This window comes from Ruditapes philippinarum, unplaced genomic scaffold (genome assembly GCF_026571515.1).
Source record: "Ruditapes philippinarum isolate M1 unplaced genomic scaffold, ASM2657151v2 ctg4583_1_1_1_1, whole genome shotgun sequence".
Lineage (NCBI taxonomy): Eukaryota > Metazoa > Mollusca > Bivalvia > Venerida > Veneridae > Ruditapes > Ruditapes philippinarum.
The window spans coordinates 83,389-106,685 of record NW_026857247.1 but is presented as its reverse complement, the minus strand read 5'-3'; the positions used below and the strand labels follow the sequence as shown (position 1 = coordinate 106,685).

At 32.0% G+C, this 23,297-nt stretch overlaps 2 protein-coding genes across 3 annotated transcripts; one reads left to right on the top strand and one right to left on the bottom strand.

Annotated features, from left to right (window-relative positions):
* The first annotated feature begins 1,082 nt into the window (after positions 1–1,082).
* Positions 1,083–12,460, top strand: LOC132749175 (organic cation/carnitine transporter 2-like). 2 transcript variants are annotated; one of them, XM_060738883.1, is made up of 9 exons: positions 1,083–1,223; positions 1,430–1,861; positions 2,207–2,628; positions 8,236–8,457; positions 9,672–9,806; positions 10,490–10,572; positions 10,898–11,015; positions 11,542–11,614; positions 12,255–12,460. In XM_060738883.1, exons 2-9 carry the CDS (start codon positions 1,550–1,552, stop codon positions 12,423–12,425), a joined length of 1,536 nt encoding a protein of 511 aa, XP_060594866.1. In that variant the 5' UTR covers positions 1,083–1,223; positions 1,430–1,549; the 3' UTR covers positions 12,426–12,460. The 2 variants fall into 2 exon arrangements, with proteins under 2 accessions (XP_060594866.1, XP_060594867.1); XM_060738884.1 differs by lacking the exons at positions 1,083–1,223; positions 2,207–2,628 and having other exon boundaries at positions 1,653–1,861.
* Positions 12,461–17,469: 5,009 nt separating this feature from the next.
* On the bottom strand, positions 17,470–21,183 carry LOC132749172 (uncharacterized). The gene is made up of 6 exons (XM_060738877.1): positions 21,057–21,183; positions 20,088–20,108; positions 19,672–19,815; positions 18,977–18,991; positions 17,958–18,105; positions 17,470–17,532 (listed from the first exon to the last, which is right to left on the bottom strand). The coding sequence occupies exons 1-5, from the start codon at positions 21,094–21,096 to the stop codon at positions 17,966–17,968; spliced, it is 360 nt and encodes a 119-aa protein (XP_060594860.1). The 5' UTR covers positions 21,097–21,183; the 3' UTR covers positions 17,470–17,532; positions 17,958–17,965.
* Between the last annotated feature and the right edge of the window lie 2,114 nt (positions 21,184–23,297).

Genomic DNA, 23,297 nt, shown 5'->3' with positions numbered 1-23,297 from the left:
TTTTACTTGATGCTGTATTGATGCTGTATAGCGACGGCTGATCGTTATCTGTAAAGTATGATTTCAGATGACTTAGCCCCTATTGGATAGTTATGTAGAATCACCATCTTTCGTAAGACAACATAAAAACCCAAATGTAACAATAAACACAGGTATACAGTCCCCTACAAAACAATGATAGTTAGCTTAACCGTGTCAACCAAACCTTATATTAAAGTTATCAAAAGACGTCCATCAAAGCACAGCACGTGTCATATCTCAAACGGGCACTGTACACGGTAAAAATTGAACTTTTGAAAAGATAAGTCTTCTTGGAAGAAAATTTTTAAAACTAAAATATACCATTTTCACAAAGCCATTATGTTCAAAATATGTTTCATGCCAAAGAATTGTTCATGTCAAAATATTATCATGACTGGAATTCTATTATTATCTGCTCTGTTTACCCCAACCTAACCTAATCGACTTCTTATTCTTCTTGTTACAATAACACTTTGGAACGAATACAAGAAGTTGATTGGCAAAAAAAGTACTAATGAGCTGCTGTTTTGCTTGCTCTCGACTAAACATAAAGTGAAGCAAAATGTGGTATTAGAAAACAAATCTGGAAAATAGAAGAGAGCAATGAAATCAAAATTCAGAAGTGAATATTGTAGACACGGAATAACTGACTCTGCTAAACACAATAGTACCCGCTTTATAAGTATTCAATTATCAACACAATAAACTTTTTGAATAAATGATCCCAAAGGACCCGTAAAATATAACAACACTAAAGTCAAGTTCGGGGTAATATTCTACAGCTGGATATCAAAACTTGACAACTAAAGTAACCAAACTAACCAACTATCGTCATTTTGTCCGGATGCTCAATCTTATGTCGGTCAAGACATGACTTGTTTTCGTTTCGTTTTACATATTATAAAAACCCGTTTTACATAGTTTAAGTCACACAAGCACTATAAAGAACAGATCACTTCTGACTGAGAAGACCGCCATGAAAATATATAATGTAAATTCAGTATGATATGTGTTTAATGATATGTTTTTACATGTGCCCTTATTAAATGGGTTAATGTTATGTATTGGATTTGAATAAAAATAAAAACCTGTATGGCCACTTTCTTGCATAATACTACCTACAGTATACTGGTTGCTTCAACTTCTCACGAATGCAATGAATATATCAGATGATTTAAATATCGAAAAGTAATTTAATGAAGGTAAGTTTCAAAATTTTGAACGTTTTTCACCAATTTCAGTAAGAACAAAATGTGCAATAAAGAACCATTCAGAATAACTTTTTAAACAATATCGCTCGTGGTTTTGGCTTTGCCATGTTTCATTTTTACTGAAATTAAATATTTATTGCCTGAATTAAGATAAATCAAGAAAAAATCGACATTTTTCAGCATTTTGTCTTTTCCAGACTGTGCATGTTTAAGAAAGTAAATACATGTACATCCGCGAAACTAAAGGCGTTTCAAAAAGAAGTCGATACATGTATATAATATTATTTCTATAGCCTATATACTAGACTTTAGAAAAGATGGAGACATCAGCAGTTTCAAGCCCAGACAAAATTATAGAAGATCTTGGGGGATGTGGTCGTCTCCAGATAAGAATCGGCATAACAGTTCATGCAACTAAAGGTCTCATTTGCTTTAGTATAATGAGTATGATATTAATTTCGGCGACTCCACAATGGTGGTGTGTTAGTGACGTCACATCTCCTAATATGACGTCATGTGTAGACAGCAAAAACAACTCATTGTTTTGCCATGAAAAGAAATGTCATGTAAATGGTACTAAATGCAGCCGTTTTGTATTCGAAGGAAGTGCTAGAACTGTGGTTACCGAGGTAATGTTAGCTTATTTCATTTGAAGAGAATATACTGGTTATGACGAAGTAAATCTCGAAAGTTCGTCAAGACGTTGTACGTCATCTTACTGTCTATAGTTTAGTCCATCGGTATCAGAAGATATCTTAATAACACAAATGTAGTCTGTCCTAGCACTTAAAGATATTATTCCAACCAAACAATGGCATTACCTAATGTATGTGTTATCACTTTAATGTAAGAGCATTAATGCATACAGATCTGTAAACGAAAATTAATGATCTACAAATAAGACTAGGTTTTTAATATAAATATTTTTTCTGTGAAATTCTACTGAATTTTAACGTTTAAATATTTAATTTCAGTTCGAGCTTTTATGTGGGCTAGACTATATACCGAGCACGGTCATGTCAATGCAGACATTTGGCATGCTTGCCGGTGCTCTTGCGGCCGGGCAACTTTCGGATCTTTTTGGAAGGAAACCGCCTTACTTCGCTGGCCTCTTATGTTTATTGATCTTTAATTTGATAGGTTTTTTCTCTGTTAATTGGATAATGTTTGCGGTATCTAGACTTTTCATCGGGATAGGCTCCGGGATGTTTTTAGCTATACAATATTGCATAGTATCAGAGTTCTCTCTTGCTAGATGGCGTGCATGGGTTACAGGTTTTCCAAGCTGGCCTATTTTGTCATGTTTGTTTGCATTGTGCGCATGGCTGATTCAGGATTGGCGTTATATTCAACTACTCTGCTGCCTCCTTGCTTTGCCTTGCCTTCTGACTTGGTTGTAAGTCAAACATATATTTTTAATTGACCTTATTAAATTATAAGTAAGTGTTAGCGCATTGATATAAATTACATAAGTTGCTGATAAATTATATGGGAGAATATAAGATCAACGAGTAATTCAAGCAATAGTCATGTTTGTGGTTTAACTTTAAGTTATGTTTGTGAAGATATATCATTTGAATGGAGAAATTTACCATAAGAAAACAAAATGTAACAATAAATGTTATCAATGCCCATGCATAGTTAACAGTCTGTACTGAAAAATTATTGTCAATTCGGAAACGTCCGTTCTTCACGGTTTATAGTCCAGTCATTCTAGCTCAAAATAGACCCAAACCTCAAACAAATTGCAACAGAAAATATTTTGAGTGTTTTGAAACCCCAGACCTATATTGTATAACATATCAAAAGTCTGGAAAAATCTAAATTGGAGAATGTTTTTAAAAATTGAGATCAAATATATGGGTATCATTGTATTTATTTTTTTAATTTGAACTCAATGTAATACACACATACAAATTTCCAATTGTTTTATATATAATATGCATAAAAATATAGCTTAATCTATCCCTATAGTAACATAAAGTAATCAAAAAGTTGTTTTTGTTTAAAGAAACTACTTTTACCTTTCTAAAATTTATTAATTAACTTAAGTGGGTGGGGTAATATTATATGTTTACATTGCTGTAGATCAGCTCTATGTTATATGATATTAAACAGAAAATACATAATGGTTTACGTACATGTGAAAACTGTCAAGTTTCAACGTTTTATGAATTTAATTTACATTCAATCAATATTTAATGCATATATTGAATATTTATATTAACATTGTACAGCTAGTGGGTGGGGTAATTTTATACAAAATAGAGAAACATTAAGGAAATCTATATTATCTATGATAATAATATTGAGTTTTATATTAACTTGAATACTTTCAAGCACATCTTTGTATTTTTTCTGAGTCATTACATAACATCATGACATTGAGTCAAAAGAGATGACATTGACCTTTTGGAAGGTCAATTTCAAATATTTGATACATTTGAGCATAAAATGTAAAAAAAAAATATTTGCAAATTTTAATTTGTAAAAAAGCTTCGCTAAGCATAAGCACAAGAATGTCATGACTTTTACAAAGCGTCACTCGCTTCTGTAATTTCTGGTCGACCAATCTTTCACTTTTTATCACTAGATGGTAGCACCTGAAATTCTTCTGGTATATCTTTTCCAGTTCTGAAATTAGAGGAGCATAAACATGTTTGATGGTAAAGAGCATCGGCTACAAGCAAGTTGTGAACCTGTTCTATCCTTGCTCTCACTGTATCAGACAAACAGTCATTCCTCTGTATACATATATTCAAAACAGTAGGTTCTAGTGTCCTTACTGGCGAAACATCACACTTCCTTGTTTACCCTTACTTATTAAAGATTGACTACAATATAAACAATCTTTTTTGTATGAAAACTTATCACTCATTGATCTCAATGGTGGCATCAGTGTTTTCTTTTTCTGTCTCAGTGTCTCTTTTAGTGTAATGTTGGTTACAGTACATCTTTCTACACTCAATGTGAATATATTATTCCGATTCAACTTTTATTTCTCACTGGCAGCATTTATTCCCTTGCATTCCTTTTCGTTGCCTTTAACTGTCTTTGTATGATCATCAAACAGCCGTTAACAAATCCGACAGGAGTTCATCTTGAAAAAAAAAACAATAACTGATATTGTAAGATTTATAAAATCTGTTTTTTACATTATATGGAGGTTGATCCAGAATTACCCAAAATTTGTTTATAATTCTGATAACTTTTTATGTTTTCTTCATAAATTTTATAAATGCGCAAAGATAGATGTTTCTTCTATTGAATTGCCAAATATAATTGATTATAAACATCCAGTACCGTCTCAGGCCGCCTTAAAAAAATCCTGGATACGCCACAGCAGCGCAATTTAAAGAACACGACGTTCGTTGAAATTTATAATACACCAAAGTGCCCGACACAAAAAGGGATCATGTCCAATATTTGCCGAAGGTTAATGTAAAGCCTGCTAAAATTTCACGTCGTTTGAACATTGTATTATAATAATTGTGTAATAATTTGTAATTGCAACGTTTATTTATGCAAAAACGTCTTCATTAAGGCGTCGGAAAACGGCACTTTCATAAACATTTGTCAACTGTTTAGACAGCCTACCATAGAAACATCTAATATGATATAAGAAATTCGACACAAGTATTTTGTTAGTCATGCATACAAAACTTTTTGAGGGAAAAGAAGTTTATTTACCAGACTGTTGGAGTAATTTTAAAGAGAAATACATATCGTTTGCGGCATAGAAGAATACGCGTGAAGTTAACGTTCTCCGTCGCTGTGGCGATTGAAAAATACAAATATGCTGTCATATGCGGCCTTGCGCATAATTTCAATGCGATTTAAAAAAATAAATTCTAATTGACGATTATGTGCTGTTTTTTTATACTTTATTTGTTTTCTTTTACATGCACTTTTTATCTAATTAAATAAAATTAATCATATATTTTATGCCTTCAACTTTAAGATGATCATGAGTATGAATAACAGCAATCAAAGCAATTAGCAGTTCAATAGTCATGGGTTTAGGTTGTTAGTACACTTACAGCGAATGGCATCGGGAGGATTCCCTATGTATAAAGAACAATAGAACAATAGAACATCAACCTATGTTTGCTTATATGGTAGGCATACTGTGTTTAATTATCATATTCTTGTTTCCTTGTAAAGAGGATATATTACGCAGAAATAAAGTGTTTGTTATATGAACTTTGAATTTATTGTTTAAATTACGGGTATTTCTGGATCATCCCTTGCATTCTTGTATTCTTGTTATTGGTAGCTGATTACGTATTGTTTCAGTTATCCAAGAACAGTACGTGTTATTATAAGATGTGTTTTTCCTAAAAGGCTTTCCTTAAAATGTTTTAGGTGTATTTATTTGATCAAAGTTCCTGATATGACACACTTTTCTTGCATATCAGACTGGCGTTTCCGTAAGTATTACCCATGCCGGAAATTTCATCTGGCATAGGGGGTGCCAGATGAGTCGCGTGCTCTACAATGTCACGCTTAAGCCCCAGTCACATTAGAGCTTACATCCAGTGAAGACCAGTTCACGATCATCCATGACCTCTGGTCGCGGACAATCTTTAAAACCTCTTACGACGGTCATCGGTGATCTTTGACAGTCGCAGGCTATCTTTTTTAGGTCCAACGACCAATTTCAGTCATAGAGAGGTTTTTGAGCTTGCACAAATACCTCCTTGCGATCAAACAGGTCGCTAATGATCTTATAAGGTCTTAGGCTGTCGCACGATGGTCGTTCATAATCTTACGACATTCTTTACAAATTGCCACTAGCCACTGATAATCTTGAGTAGTCTTTAGTAATCGTGTGATGGTCGTACGACTAGTTGTAGGTGATCGCATGACAGGTCACGGGTAGTCGTAAGTAATCCCACACAATGTTGAGACCATCGTACGTTTGCTTATGACCTGTCGTGCGATTGTCAATGATGACTGGTCTTACGATAGTCGCAGAAGTAAATTTATACGTGCAAAAATGGTTTTGGTCGCAGACAATCGCTGATGATCGTCAGTTTTACAAGTCGCCGGTGGTCGCAAGTAATCTTAAGCTCTAGTGTGACTGGGGTTTTAGGATGACGTAATTTTACCGTTATGAATGAAGTTGTAATTTCATACGCTGTTGTACGAAAATAATTTCGGTTGTAATGACATAAATTCCCATTGAAAATTAAGAAAAAGAATTCAAAATATAATGTTATATCGTAAAATATGCAAGAAAAAATATCTGACAGAAGTATATTTTTCATGTCACCTTTTCATGTATAAATTTCTTCTATGTCTATTAAAAACTGAAAATAATTTCAGATATTATACTGAATTATGCATACGACGCTCTATTTCCTCCATGTTTAATATTCACTTAAACTAGTAAGAGATAATGTTTGATATTTGTGTTACATATGTAAAAATATTACATACATTATATATGTAAAGCAATTTTAAAAAACTATTAAAAAATACAAAAAAAACAACCTTGAATACACATTTAACAATAAAACATGCTTAAAGTATTCAGAATTTATTTAACGTAATTCGTCATAATTAAAGTGATAATGGCGTTCCATAGTTTAAAAATACTGTCGAAATTAACTTGTTTTTAAAACACATTTTTAGGCCGTTTTTAAATGTTTACTAAGACAGGAGTTAATCAGAGTTGTAATTTATATAAATTAAACTGTTTTACATGAAAAGTATAATACAGATCGCTTGAAACACCTGTTGACCTGTTGAACTGGTAAACAAGTAATAATTTTCAACAAATACTCATAATAAACTTACGACACCACATTAATAATTCCTATTATGATCTGTAATATTTTAAGGAAAATATACCAACCCACTTTACAGTGTACTTTACTGACATTTTTTTGTTTACACTAATTTTGTTGTTGTTGTCGCCATTATGCAGTCGCTATTCTGAGTATCGGAGACGCTTTGTTCGCCTATGGAAGACCGTTGTCGTCAGAAAAAAATCACAAAAAATAACGCTATAAAAACCCGTTTTTTTCTATGTTGCGCAACTTAGATTTTGCTAGACTTTTGATATGATTCATGTTATTCCATATACTTTCTATACCAGGTAAAATATTTTCTGTTGCAATTTGTTTGAGGTCGATTTACAGACTGACTGGACTATTAGGCCTATACGACACAGTATTCAAAGCGTGTACAGAGGGACGAAGCTAAAGTGATGACTTTGTTGCAAAATGGCCGTTAAAATATTTTGAGTGATAATTTGTAAATCTTGTTAATGTAACTTAGTTTTTTTAACTAATCTTAATTCAAATATGATAAGTCTAAGATGAAATAGCAAACAAAGTAACACTAGTCTTAAAAGATTTTTAAAAAAAAAAAACAATTTTCCCTCAAAAAGGACTTTTTGTTTGCCATATTTTCAACTAAAACATGTTCAACTAAAACATCATATGCTTTTACGACGTTATTCAGATCAAGATATTACCTAATGCCTACTGTTCAGTCAAATATCTTACATATTCAAACACTTGAATCTAAATTGCACGAGGTGAACATCTATTATACTTCCATACTGGACGCTGTAGCAATCAATATAATTTTCTATATTGGGCAGGTAATTGCGTTTGGCATTTTCCATAACGTCAATGGTAAAAGTTGTTCTCGACTATTTAAAGTATCCGAATGATTTCTTTAAAGAGCACCTGACAATATTAAGACGCAATTCTTTTATATAATGTGGATACAGAATAAAGAGGTTATTGTAACATTAAACAAATACAAAATGGGAATATATCTAGACTTGTACAAAGCCATTTAAATAATATTAGACTGAGCTGGATAAATCACATTGGACGAGCCACCACGCGAGTCTTGTAATATTTCTAAGTATGTGTAGTCGTCTAAATATATACCCGCATTATCAAGTTAAATATTAAATAATTTGTTTACAGTTACAATCTGTTTATATTTACATTTGCACTCATTAAGACACTTTCATTTCCAGCATTTTACCTGAAAGTTTTCGATGGTATATAGCTAGGGATCGCATTGAAGATGCATCTAAGGTTATAGCACGTGTTGCGATGATCAACAAGCACCCCCTCCCGGACATTTCCAATCTTGATATGAACAAAAACTCAACAAAGAAGGAAAATAATTATACTTTTATCCATCTGTTTAAGTCGAAAGAATTATCAAAGGCGACTGTATTGCTGTCTATCAACTGGTTAGTGGTGTATTTCAACTCTTAACATCACTCCAATTCAATATTTACATTTCAACACTTTTTATTAGTTTTATATCTATATTCTATTCATCTTTACATTTTAATGTATTTGAAATATAATCATACCGTCATGAAATATACATGAAGCTCTCACAATTGGTACTCGCAGAGATTAATTTAGAGTAAATTAGTCTATAACAGAAGGAAGGTCTGTGATACCATAAATATTTATGTTGATAATATTTAATATCATACATGAAAACAAACTTCGTAAGAATTATTTATGGATGCTGTTGGTGCTACATACATAATCAAATATGACAAATCAATACATGGCAAATAACAAAGTGTTCTAGAGAACAAAAAATAATTATTAATCATAATATATAACGTTCATATTAAAAACCTTTAGAACTCATAAGAATATCCAAATAATACGTTTCATCAATATTCAAAAAAAATCTTGAAAAGGTGCTCATTGTAGACAAATTAACTAAATAATAGGTGGCTCGTATAATGCGACTTAAAAGTGGTCATCTTGTCAATGCATCTACCGTTTTAGAATTATGCTTAACGCTACAATGAGTCAATGTCACATATAACTCTTTACGGCCGAAAATTATTGCATCAATATTTTTACATACCTAATTCAAAAAGCGCATTCGATTGCAATTATTATCTTACTTACATTGTTCATTTATTGGCATGTACAATATAGTAACGCTTCAACGCAAGCCTCGATTTTTTCATTAACGTCGAAAAGAAATCATGTCGGTGGAATCAAATATCTGAAATTTAACAAATTTTGTAGTTATATACCTTTTTTGTTGAAATTACAACCTTAAGATGTACATGCTTGACTTTATAATGAATTTATGATATACCTACATACATTATAGAAATATGCTTATGTTTATGGTTCCGTCTGAATATATGCCTGTAATATTGCTGTTTATTCATTTTTTATATCCTTGATAGTGATACATGAATTGTTTGTTTCTGCAATGTCTTGGCACCCATTGACTGACATTTATTTTCATACGGGCCAAATTAGCCACATTTTACATGTAAATAAAATTATTGAAATTTATTATATTTTTTGATTTATAAAAATCCCAACCTCCACAAGACACATGTCCTTTTCTGATCAGATTTGTTACATAATGACTTTCAAATGACATTGTTTTGCAAAAAAATATTCTTTCTCTATGTAGGTTTGCTCTAGGCCTGGTATTCTATGGTATAAGTTTCGGTATCCAAGCATTAGCAGGAAATATCTACCTAAATTTGTTCTTGTTCAGTGTCGTCAGCATACCTGCAAAAATTATCACGGTCTATTTGACGAATAGGTAAGATCTATTGTCGTTAATATGCGACACATAGATGGCTTTATTTCAAATCATCAAAGCGGTATGTATCCAGATCATCAGGGCCAGGCTCTGGTTATTATAACAGTCTCGAAGTCTTATAAATAGTGAAAAAGCGTAAGTATTCCTACTTTTTTTCTTTTGATCATGTCAGTTTCAATTTTTGTAAAAGATACAAGTAGACAATATTTACGCTATTTGTAAAGATTTAAAGTCTATTATTATCACCAGAGCTTAACATTGCCATCATGTCTTGATGATAAGGATACATACTGTGATATAAATAAATAACTCGTATAGATTCTACTGTATTTATTGTTTTCCAAAATATTTATATACACATCAATTGAAAGGCATTATAGCATAACATTCATTAAAGCTTCGTCAGATGTAATTTGACAAATGAATACTTCATTTCAAACCATAACATATTGCATCCAATTTTACCACATTTTATTAATATGAAGAGGAATCAGATTGCTTTTTTCTCATTTTCTCCATTTACTTAATCGGTCTACTTTCGTGTAGATACTCTTAGCCCGAAATTAACACTAGTAAAAAAACATAAAACATTATTCAATTTTGTCACCATTCCAATTCAAACGTCGTTTTTCAAAATATCCTGTATGAAAAGTATTGTATTGTGGATATATTTGACATTTTAGATTTGGGCGAAGGATTGCAGCTATGATTTGCTTTTTGGGTGTCGCAGTTGGTGGGCTTGTGGCCGGGATAGCTCAAGCTGTTGGTAAATATAATTCAAATATGTATTTCAATCTGGGGGGGGGGGGTTTAATGATATTAATGTTTTGTTGTTTGTTTGTTTATTTTGTTTGTTGTCTTTTTTTACGTTACAACACTATGTTAACACAAGTCTTCCCTTTTTTACCTTTTATGCTTAATTGCTATTGCCAAATTTTACGTTCGATACGACAGGTGTTGTGCCTTCTTATCGATTTTTCCTTATTTAACTTAAGCCTTGTTTGATAGTAAAACAAATATCATACAATTTTTGTGTCAGATAGACATAAAATATGATAGATAAGACAATTTTTACGTATTTCCATTATCAGATACTCCACATCGTGACCTGCTTACAAATGTATTTGCTATCATAGCAAGTATGACCATCAACATGGCTTGGGGACCAGTACAGACAATGACAATAGAAGTTTACCCTACTGTTATAAGGTATGATGGTTTTCCAGTCCATCCTAGCAAGTAATGAAACAGATACTTCCTTGATAAATTCCTGAATATTAAACATGACCCAATCAAACTACGTCAGTAATTTTTAAAAAGAATTTAACAAAAAAGGTTTAAAAAATTATTAAGTGTTGAGAAATGAGTATCGCTCAAGCAGGTGCTAGGGTGCGTGAGGGATGTTGCACGTATCCATTATTCCTCATGTACAGACTCAATCAAACTGAGTCTGCAATTCTCTTGTAATTTTGTTGTGATTAATGCTTCCGAGGATCACTTTGTTTCAAGATTTTTTTCTTGTTTCTTTTCCTATCGCGAAATCTTTTTTATCAACATTCATACAGAAATCGTTCAAAATATAACTTTTTGCTGTTGTTACCGATGACTGACGTTTTATTTTAAAACATGTCTTATATAAAATCATCTATTGCCTTACGGGATACTGAAAATATTAATTACATAATGAAGCATATTTTACTGTTTTGTGATCTGTCAATAAATGCACTTTTTTCAGAAATATAGGTTTCGGATCTTTAAGTGTCATTGCCCGCTTTGGTGCAATTCTAGGACCACAGTTTGTTTACTTGGTAAGAACGTAAAACAAACGTTATTTCCTCTCTTACTTCGTCATTTCCTCTTTTACTTAATGTTACTGATAATATTGTTACAACAATAGGATATTGGCATTTTAGGTTACATTTTGTTGATCACGTCAACCCATCGTTTTTGACGTAAATCATGTCAAATCCCAAGCTCTTTTTCATTATATTCACCAAAAAAAAATATCGCTTATTGAAAACATTGTTTTGTTTTGCTATATCTAAAAAAGTCTTAAGTTTGTATAAATAAGTACAAATTTGTTATTTACAAAAATATATTAACACTTTTAATTCTTTCCATAAGCATCAAATATGTATTTCATTGATGCAAAGAGTTTCTTTTATCTAGATATTTTATAAATATTTTCAACGATTAGAATTTTCTAGCGTTAATAGTTTAAAACTTCCCAAGTGCCCCTCTGTTTATTATTTAGGACACGGACAGATATCTCAGTTGATTTGTTGACTTCACATAGTCAGCAAAATTACGGCATGTTTATACAAGTTCAATAAATATAATATTCCATTCCATTTTTTTCTAACAAACTTTATTTTCAACATAACATCTTTCTCATCTATCTCCAATGTATTTTTTTCTGAATGAATCTCTTTTTCTATTTTTATGAAGAACATGTATGTACCAGGATTGTTGTTCTTCGTTTGTGGTGGAATAGCGATACTGTGTCTTGTCTCACAACAGTTCTTACCAGAAACGAGGGATTCTAATTTAAACGACAAAATACACCAAAAGGAAGTGGACGTAATGCCCCTTGGAGAGAAAGATACTAATATCAAATGACCTTCAACTTTGGTGTGTTAGATGTTAAAATATGTGTCTATGATAGATACTATGGTATGCTTTTTAGCCGTTTAAATATAGTGTCTTAATTGAAGTAAGAGAATTTTTAAAGGAGTAGATTTCTATAAGACTCGTTTTTCGTTCTCATCCTTTTTTCAATTATGTAAAGCATTTTGTTTGTTGATTATTTGTGTGTACATTATATATACGTTTGGGAATAAATATGTTTAAACCAAGAGAATTTGTGTTGTTTTAATATAGCAGCAACGGAATTGTAATATTGAGAAAAAGCAAACAAAATATTGAACCTTTTGTCCTACTGAAAAACGTTTGCTCAACTTCGCTGTTTCTTTCATTATCTGTTTACATTAATTCTAATACATAGGGTTATCGTAATTCCTTTAGAAAAAGCTTACTATTCATCATCTTAATTTTTCACAGCGTAAAGGTAGAGTGTTGTCTACGTGAGTGTAGAGACCCTGGTTCGAATCCATAAAAAGGCATTTTTATATCTATCTTTTTATTATTATTATTATTATTATTATTATTATTATTATTATTATTATTATTATACCTGAAAGTTGACCATTAAAAGGTTAGGTAAAATAAAATAAATGTTATTTACCATATATGAACATACAAAATGTATTTGGCACATTTGTATGAGTATATCTACTATCTTCCATTGCTATTTATTCAATAATTAAGCAGATTAATTATTGACTATGATGACTGTTACTTCAACTTTGTAAAACTTAATGTTCTAAAATTGCCTAGTGTATATGAAGATCAATTTAATTAAAATATATTGAAAACCAAACAAAAATAAAAAAATAATGATTTCTTAATGATTCAAACCAAAGTCTATACACATACGGGTCGTTGAGTCTACCTCTACGCTAATATTCCGTTGAATTGCAAAATAGATATGGAATTGTTCAGTTTGTAGAAGATTTATGCGATAATTTTTTAATTACGAGTAGTATGCCTTTGTGACATCCCTCCAATATGTTGATATTGACGTTAACAGATAATGTAAGGAAAGCGAATGCGCGCTATAAATAGGCATGATAATAGAGTCAGGAATGACCGTGGTGACTAACCAGTGCATGCTTCAAAACATTTATTTTTAAAGCTTAGCCAAGCAATACAAACAAACATCGTTATGAAACAAAAGTTATTTGTGACAACGTGTATTGTAGACATAGCTAAATATGCATATCTGTTTTGATTATATTGTGTATTTTGGGCTGGAGGCATAATTATATTTACAAAATAAAATGTTGTTGTTGTTGTAGTTGTTGTATAAGAAACAGCTTTCTTTAAACAGTCTTGTCACATTTTTTTCAGATTTTTAAAAAGGAAAGTCTGATATAACCCTATTTATAATTATCAACAATTATATAATTTCATGAAAAAAAGGAATATTCTTTTCTTATTTTTCTTCATTTTGAGTTTCAATCAAATTACAAAAATTATGAAATGTATAATCATGACTGTACCATGGAGATATGTAACTTTGTCTTTGTTGAGAAAATCTGTTACAAATAAAAATACATAAAATTCATCTTCGATAAAAGAATTGTTATAATTTATAAAGAATTACAAAGAATCTGTGATGGCTGAAACACTTATTTTTTTTTTGAATATACAGCAGAGTGAAAATGTTATCGAATCATCAAGAAACATTTGTTTGGTGCATGATTCAAATTATTATATATTTATATACAAATAAACATCATTATGAAACAAAGAAACAAACAAAATAACGCGTATGTCTTTGTTATTTATTTTGGCACTTACTGCTACACGACGTCAACATCAACATGTTTATAGTTTTGGTGTTTCAATGTAGCAAGATATAAATATTTTATTTATATATAAATAATATTTATATATAAATAATATTTATATAAATAAAATATGATAAAAAAGTATACTGGTGTTTTTGGCTTGAAAAATTTAAGCCAGTATGATGGTATTTTTGGTTTTGAATGATTTAACCAAAATATTGATACATTTGGTTGTGAATCATTTGACCAATTAGAATAAAACCAGTATGCTAATGTTAATTGGCCTTGTGACATTCTTACTGCGTTGTAAATCTGGGATAAAAATGCAGGATCATGACTGACATTTAAGTACAGGAATAAGTATATCAAATGTTGCAATAAAACAAACTCATGTCTGTTAGCTTAAAACATATAGATTATTCTATTTGAAAAACCGTAAGAAAATGCTTGACGAGCATTAAATATTTCAGCTTATGTTCTGACTTCAAAACTAAATACAATATAGAAGTAAACAAATTGAAATCATTGTTTGTTTTCACATTTATACAAGTAATAATGTAAGCAAAATTAGAGCCTAATATGATTCAAATGCTTTTGATTTCTTACTCAGATCTGCCAAGTTATTCACACAAGTGACCTTGTTACAATAGCGTGTCCGCTGCGCAATTGCTTATCAGAAGGAAGCGTCTGAGATTAAAATAAAATGGAACATCGTGACGATCTTTTGTTTAATTTGTAGACATCATTGAGGTCATTATCTGTTATCTTACCGACTCAATGTCAAATTATGTGTGTGAAAGTGCGAAAAGTAGTAGAACATTTAAATTATCTGGATTCTGTCTGGGTTTTCTCATGATATTTCGTGTATATCTATCTACATTGAATGAATAAAGAAAATGTGATAGCTATTCCTTAAAGATACATCTCTTATAGAAACAGATGCCCTAACTGTTGCAAGGAAGTTTCTCTTTCATTACTTCTTTGACTACAGAAAAATGAAAGACGCACGACCATACGGTAAACTACAAGCATCTTGAGCAAGAGGAAAATACTGACGATAACTTAAGGCCTCAACAGACGGTAGGATTTTGAAGTTCAACACCAATTAAAACTAAGATGTACAAGCAAATCTTAATATGTGATGGCTACAATTTCTTGAATTCGGAAACCTTAAGTATAGATGTAAGGGATAGGACATGTTCTATTAGAAAATCTTGTCGTACAGATTTCTACAGACCTCCCACAATAACAAGTAACAGATTACCAAATTAACTCCTGATAATGGGTGTAATGAATGAAATTCCAGAACAATTAGGGCTAAAAGGTAAACATAGTATTAAGATGGGTAAAAATGATGTTGAAAAACTCTTCAGGAGACCCAAATGTGTGTTATGTTCGAATCCCAAATTTATTCCGAAAATAATAATGTCACGGTTTTGCACTGTTCTCTAATTAGGGTAGGGAAGGTAGTTTGTAGGCGGCCGGATAGCTTAGTAAGTGGAGCCGCAGTACAGTATTCCGAGGGTCCCAGGTTTGAGTCTCGGTCAGGCTTCACATTAATTTATTTTTAAATAGAGGTGTTTCAATCATTACACATGGCGAAAAAGGTATTTAGTGAGTAAGGTATGTAAAGGATCAATTGGGAGGGATCCTTTTTAGGGAAACCTCATAATTATGATTCCTTCAGTGTAAAATTACCCTCTGAATGCAAGTGTTGTATTGCTTTGAAAATTGTACATCTTATCTCTAATAAGTGCTGTACAACTAAATCCTACCGTCTGTTGAGGCCTTTAGATGCAATGTTTTGTTTTGATATAATTATTTTTACGGACGATTTGTTGTAACTTTGCACTTGTCTGTAAATATTATATTTTGGCGTTTATATTGCTAAAAGTGTTTAAAACAAAACAACTTGTAAAATTTGTAGAACTTGGCTGATATCTTTTTCCTTAAAGTTACTGTCTGTAAACTGGAGGGAGATATGTCCATAACTGTTTTGATTATAAACAGACTGCTGAGCCACATTTATCAGATAAGAGAATTAAGAACACATTTGTCCACGGTGGACGAATTGAGACATGTGAACTGTTCAGCGTATTTACTTTTCATACATAATCTTTAAACCAAGTCTGCAATTTTCAATCTTACTATTTATTTTATTTTTCTTTTGCTTTCTTAAATCTGCTCTCTCGCGGGATCTCTTCTTCCAAAATATTATTCGCCGAACTTCATCTACTGTTGTTTAATATTTCTGGTCCTTCAGAATCACCGTTTCCAATACTTTTAGTTTAAATAATGAGCCGGTCCTATAATAATAATGATAATAATAATAATAATAATAATAATAATAATCTTTATTTAAAGAAGGTTACACATTAAGAACATACAATAACAATCATATATATCTTATTTCCAATGTGGCCTTCTGAAATAGAAAACAACAACAACAACAACAGGACATGCATAGGTAGAAAAATGAATATATAATATGTATTTTTTAGATTTTTTCGTTCGTTCGTTCGTTCGTTCGTTCATTCGTTCGTTCATTTATTAATTAATTAATTCATTCATTCATTCATTCACTCACTCACTCACTCATTCATATGAACATCAAGATATGCTTCGTGTTTTTCTTTAAAACATTTAAGGTTATTAACATTACGAATATTTAAAGGTATATTGTTCCAAATGTTCATGCCATAATAAGAAAATGTGTCTTTAATATAGTTTGTTTTAGGTCTTGTCCATAATACAATATCTTTTCGTGACCTAGATCTTAAGTTATATATTTTGTTGTCGGATAAAGTCATCAGTTCTGTCATATAAGTCGGTGCCATGTTATTTAAAATTTTAAAAACAAGCACCGCCGTGTGGTATTTACATCTGTCAAGGAACGGTAACCAGTTAAGAGTTTCGAATAGATTTATTGACGGAGATCTTTGTGGTTGCTGTAAAATGATTTTAGCAATTCGTTTTTGTAATTTACAAACATTATTTATGTAGTTTGTGTTTCCTTTACCCCATATAATACAACAATAGTCCATAATGGGCAATATATATGCATTGTAAAACAATAATTTCATATCAAAGGGCGATATATCGTGCATTTCCTATTACCTTCCAGAAACAGAATCTGAATTTTTTATTTCATTTCTCACGAGATATCCACCCCTTCCCAGAATTGTTATTGAAACAAGCTTTAAATTGAATATGTAAAGATAAATAAATTGACCACAAAACAATAAACAAGGTTTAATTTGTGATTTTTTTATTTAATAAATACAAAAGATCTGTATTGTTGTTTTATTGCAAGTCTGAAAATAAAAAAAGATAGACGGTTAATCAAAATACTATGGTGTCATGTTTGGATTATCCCTGCAATTGAAAATACTATACCGAAGCCGAAACACACAAAATATCAGTAGTATGACGCAGTATTTTAGCATGGAAAATTCGACATCATTCCGAGCCGCCATCGTATGCTTGTTTGAAATTAAACTATTTCTGGAGAGGTAGCTATAAAAAACCCTGAGGTAATTGTCTAAAGAACTGGTCATGTTGAAAAAAGTATTGTTTTACAAGCAACCAAGTTTTACAAGTTTTATTTAATCTAGATGTTAGAATTTCAATAAAGAGATTTTTTCGATATTTGACGCAGCCATTGACCAATGTAAAGACTTGAGGAAATTTCTATATTCTGCGATACGTTTAAGCAATTTCAATGGAATAAATTGCTTACTTGATTAATCAGCCGTTATGTTTCTGGATGCATTTGCACACGTTATCGTGACAGTGACCATGTTGACTAATGATTTGACATGTGGCAATCTGGTGGTGGGGATCACATCCAAGTGCGTTGGCGTCACAATCACCGGCAGAACAGCATCCTACAAGGACACAAACAAAAACTAATGCAACGTTTCAGCCACATTTAAACCGTTTTGATATAATGACATGAAAACATTTCTTTAGTCTGGTTTTAATTCACAACGTCTTGTAACGACTTTTTAACTTTTTAACTGCCACTTTTTTTTGCGACTGTTGATCTGAACTGATATGCTCAGATGTTTAAGGCCCGGCCAGGCTACCAACATTTCGTAAGAGTTAACAAACAAGCCAAATGTCTCTAACAAACAAACCTATTTACAAACAAAGCATTCATATTATTCAAACTCATTTAAAAAAATGAAAGTACTTGATAACATGTCAACCAATCCTACTTGTTATTAAAAGTTAACTTAAAACTTGTTATTGTTATCCAAAGCACGGCATACATCACAAACACGTGACACTACAAAAGATATAACTTGTATAACTGCAACAACAGGAAGTAGACGTGTTTACTCAATGTGCCCACGGTCAAACATTTTCTACAGATAAAAGAAGCAGATCCAGATTTTCCACGAAAGGGGGTCGCAAAATTTCGATAAGGGGATGTGGAAGGACAATGCAAATTCCAAGGGTGGATTTATAATTTTCCTGATTTCCACTTGGGGGTCATAAGTCGAAATTTTGCTGCTTTCCACTACTTCTTGGCGTTCTACTACAATTAATCGTAATAGAAATCAAATATATAAAAAAAACATTCTGAAAAAAATTCATTGTAGAAAGTTTCACAGACCCTAACATGACGTATAAAAGCTTTTGCAAAAAGAACTAGTAAGCGACGGTAGCTCTTTTTAAGCTGTTTAAAGATGGATAGAATCTGGCAAGAAACAACCATTTTATTAATATATTAATACTCTAAAATGTACATACCAGGGTTAGCTCTCACTGCAAAGTAAATTATAGAAAAATGTTAAGATTATTTCGTAAATGATATAATATTTTAATTCCAGTGATAATTACACATGTTGCGTAATCAGAACACGACTTTAATTGGTTATATGATCCGCATCATGACAAAACCAACATAATGTGTTTGCGACTAGCATGGATCCAGATCAGCATGCGCATCCGCACAGTCTGACATGATCCATGCTGTTTGCTATCAGTTTCTCTACCTGTTATAGGGTTTGTAAGCGAACAGCATGGATCCTGGTCAGACTGCGCGGATGCTCAGGCTGGTCTGGATCCATGCTGGTGGCAAACGCATTATGTTGGTTTTGTCATGATGTGGCTCATATTATGAAGACGAAGGTTTCATTAAAGATGTGTATCTTATTTGAAACATAAACAAAAAGTTAAGTTATTAGTAAATTAGAATACAATATATAAATAAGGTTAAATGTAGGTTTTAAAATAAATACTACAATTTAATTGTTTTATCGTCCAAATGAAAATGATTTATCTCGTAGAATTCACAAAACTGTTTCCTATTTCGTTATTTGTATTAAAACTACGACAATATTAATCAGTAAATGTCATTTCGTTATAGGGAATGAAACTACAACAATATTAATCCGTAAAAATTCGACCAATGTAAATATTTCGATCAAAGTATAAATTCGTACCTGCTCTTTTTTGATGCTTCTTGCAGATGCAAGCCAATTCACCACCTCCATTTCCGGTACCATGTACTTGCTCACAATAACCTTTCTCGCCGTGTGGACAGGTTATTCCGCTGCAGTCAGTGTTAGTCGTACATCCAGCTCGTTCTGCATAACGAAAATATATTAGCATTTATACTATATGTATGTATATGCATATTATGCCTCTGAAATAAATACTTCTTGCTTCTCGTGAATTTTATAATATTTTAAAAAAAAATCTCCTACTATAGAATTGTTTGTTTTTATTATCAAAACAAGCGATCATATGTGCATTTCAAGTTATTCATATTTTCTCTACCTTATATATAAAAACAAATACTATATAAAACATATTTACCAACGCGTCACCGTTATATTAACATATTAAGTTTACTTACTTTCGGCAGCGAAAACAGCAACTGTAATAAAAAAAAGACCAATATAGTGTACGTATTTCTATATTATTATTATTATTATTATTATTATTATTATTATTATTATTATTATTATTGCATGTATTATCTTTATAGTGACGTTATGCCCATCTAAGCGTAAATGGTCAGTTAACACAGGTAAGAATAAAAATGATTTATTAGTTTACCCTTGTTGTGTTCAGTTTATTATAAAACAAAACTAGAAATGTGTCCATAGCCACAGGTACCCCCACACTATTTTGTCAATCCTATGACTTCACGTCAAATATTTTTAGGCTCCATGTGTCACAAGTTAAAAAATTAAAAAAATCGTTTACTAAGTCAAGGGCAAGAACTTTACAAATACTTAATAAATCCACAAGCAAACCCCAGGTGCGCAACTACACATGCTGATCAACATTTCTATAAAGTTTCAAGACTCAAGGTCAAATACTTTTGAGCTACGTGCGACACTAAATATAAAGGACGTTCGGACGGAAGGATGGACCGACGAACTGACAAGGGTTAATCTAAATCCCCCACCCCACCCCCAAAGTATCGTATCGAATGTATCGTTAACGCTCTTCTTAAAATGAGTGGGGCAATCATTTGTCATAGTTTTCATATGGTATCATACGTAGTCTTTCGTTATCAATTATTGGTTAATCATCATTATAATTGCCAATCTTTTGAAATATACTACTTATTCAACTTAACTTGACAGCGAGGGAAAAAAAGAGCAAAAACAAATCATTCAATTTTAGCCAGAAACAAATACATGTAATATTATTGCAATATTGTAATGTAATATAATTGATATTTTTCTTTCTCAAAAGTTTGTTTTCTTTTATAGAAAAATATATTTCACTAAAAATAATAGATAATATGAATAACCTCTGTGGTATATAGATCGTCATTTAAACTTTACAAGATCCTCAATTAATTAAATTTTACCTGCCACGGCTGCAAGAACAAGAACTCGAAGGTAAGACATTATGTTCACAATCCAAAGTAGAGAGTGGTTCTCAATTCTTGACTGTGGCAACTTATATACAAACAGATATAGATCATTTCCGTGATTTTATGAGAGATTTAGTCATGAATTATCTAACAGTCACCGGAGAAGGTCATACAAACGCAAGTGCCACGTTAAACTGTGATTTTCACAGGCAGATTAAATTTTGTAGTTCATCTCGCCATTAAAGTGCTGTATATGAAAAAGACCTATACATGTATAAGTTATCCTATAGCTAGATCGGTGTGCCCTAGCTTTGTTGAAGACAAAATGCTTTTATGCAATGTCACCTCTAATAATTACGATAAAAAGTTTCATAATTTTTTTATGATAACAAACAAATATGTTATTTCAAAAAGGCATATTCATATTTTTCGGTTTGCTTTAACGTGGCACCAACACAGTACTGGTTGCATGACGACATTCCAGCTTTTGCGTTCATTGAACGCCGCTTTTCCTTGTTAATCTTGTTTATCATATTTTACGGGCGGAGCATAACCTCAGGTGCGCTTCTATGCATTATTTCAGGCACGAACGGGGCATATTCATAGACATATTCCAACAAAAAAATAAGGCACTGAATATGAAAATTCAACACTTTAAGCAAGCATATAGTTTATACAAAGACATTTATACAAAGCTGGTATATAATCACACCAATTCTATTTGTCGTGCTGTAAAATTGCATATTTGCACTCTACTATTATTTCACAGACTCTTCTCTACATAATTTAAATAATATTTTGACATTTTGCATGATTGACTCAAAGTGATGATTGTCTATGTGTATATTTTCGCGGTTTTCCGATTTTGTCATTTTTAGCCCGCGAAAAATATCTTTTAAGATGGGGGAACTATCAATATCCACAGTTAATTAACAGTAAGCCTACTGCAAGGAAAAGAAAATTGTTCTCATTAGCGCAATACAAATATACCAACTAAGTTTATAACGTACCTGTAGTAATCATTAAATGTTAGATTTCCGTCATCTTCAGCAATCTGTCATCATTGCAGCAATATGTCCCCACTGCAGCAATCTGTCACCACTGCAGCAATCTGTCACCACTGCAGCAATCTGTCATCACTACAGCAATCTGGCATCACTGCAGCAATATGTCACCACTGCAGCAATCTGTCGTCACTGCAGCAATCTGTCATCACTGCAACAAAATGTCATCACTGCAGCAATATATAACCACTGCAGCAACCTGTCATCACTACAGCAATCTGGCATCACTGCAGCATACGTCAGCACTGCAGAAATCTGTCGTCACTGCAGCAATCTGTCATCACTGCAGCAATCTGTCATCACTGCAGCAATCTGTCATCACTGCAGCAATCTGTCATCACTGCAGCAATATGTCATCACTGCAGCAATCTGTCATCACTGCAGCAATCTGTCATCACTGCAGCAATCTGTCATCACTGCAACAAAATGTCATCACTGCAACAAAATGTCATCACTGCAGCAATTTGTCGTCACTGAAGCAATCAGTCATCACTGCAGCAATCTGTCATCACTGCAGCAATATGTCGTCACTGCAGCAATCTGTCATCACTGCAGCAATCTGTCACCACTGCAGCAATCAGTCATCACTGCAGCAATATGTCATCACTGCAGCAATATGTCATCACTGCAGCAATCTGTCATCCCTATAGTTTAATTTTTTAGACCATTTTATTTCATAGCTGCAATTGTTCAGTTGTAGATTCATAATTGGTATGGATTTTTCTTTTTGTTGCCAAGGTAATCAACATAATAAGAGTAACGTTGTATATTCAACTAACATATGCTAAGGAAAGATCATTAGAAAATTACCAAGTTGTTACAATGTTGTTTAACAGGGATTGCCGTTAAGAGAAAATAGTGAATAAAGGCAGGATGGACGGCGAGGGGCAAACCTGACGACCTTTTCTCAACAGAGTTAGAAACAACAATATTTTTATATACATGTAAGATCATATAAACATGGATTAAAGATGTCTAAAACGCTACAATAAGATTAAGAAAAATAATCTAAAAATACGGAAATGCCGTTCATGCCGAATGTTCATCTGAAATGTCTTTTATTGTTACACAGTAAACATAAATCAAAATTAAACGAAATCTATCAGTCTAATGCGATTTACATTGTATGAAAATACAAAGAACAACCGTGTGTCACAACATCGAGTGACAA

Excerpts from the sequence above, each read along its gene's own strand:
- LOC132749175 (XM_060738883.1), top strand. The coding sequence starts at position 1,550 with ATGGAGACATCAGCAGTTTCAAGCCCAGACAAAATTATAGAAGATCTT. Across the intron at positions 2,629-8,235 it reads CCTTGCCTTCTGACTTGGTT|CATTTTACCTGAAAGTTTTC; the intron begins GTAAGTCAAACA and ends TTTCATTTCCAG. Across the intron at positions 11,615-12,254 it reads GACCACAGTTTGTTTACTTG|AACATGTATGTACCAGGATT; the intron begins GTAAGAACGTAA and ends ATTTTTATGAAG.
- LOC132749172 (XM_060738877.1), bottom strand. The coding sequence starts at position 21,096 with ATGTCTTACCTTCGAGTTCTTGTTCTTGCAGCCGTGGCAG. Across the intron at positions 20,109-21,056 it reads TGTTCTTGCAGCCGTGGCAG|TTGCTGTTTTCGCTGCCGAA; the intron begins GTAAAATTTAAT and ends TTTTTATTACAG. Across the intron at positions 19,816-20,087 it reads TGCTGTTTTCGCTGCCGAAA|AACGAGCTGGATGTACGACT; the intron begins GTAAGTAAACTT and ends TTCGTTATGCAG.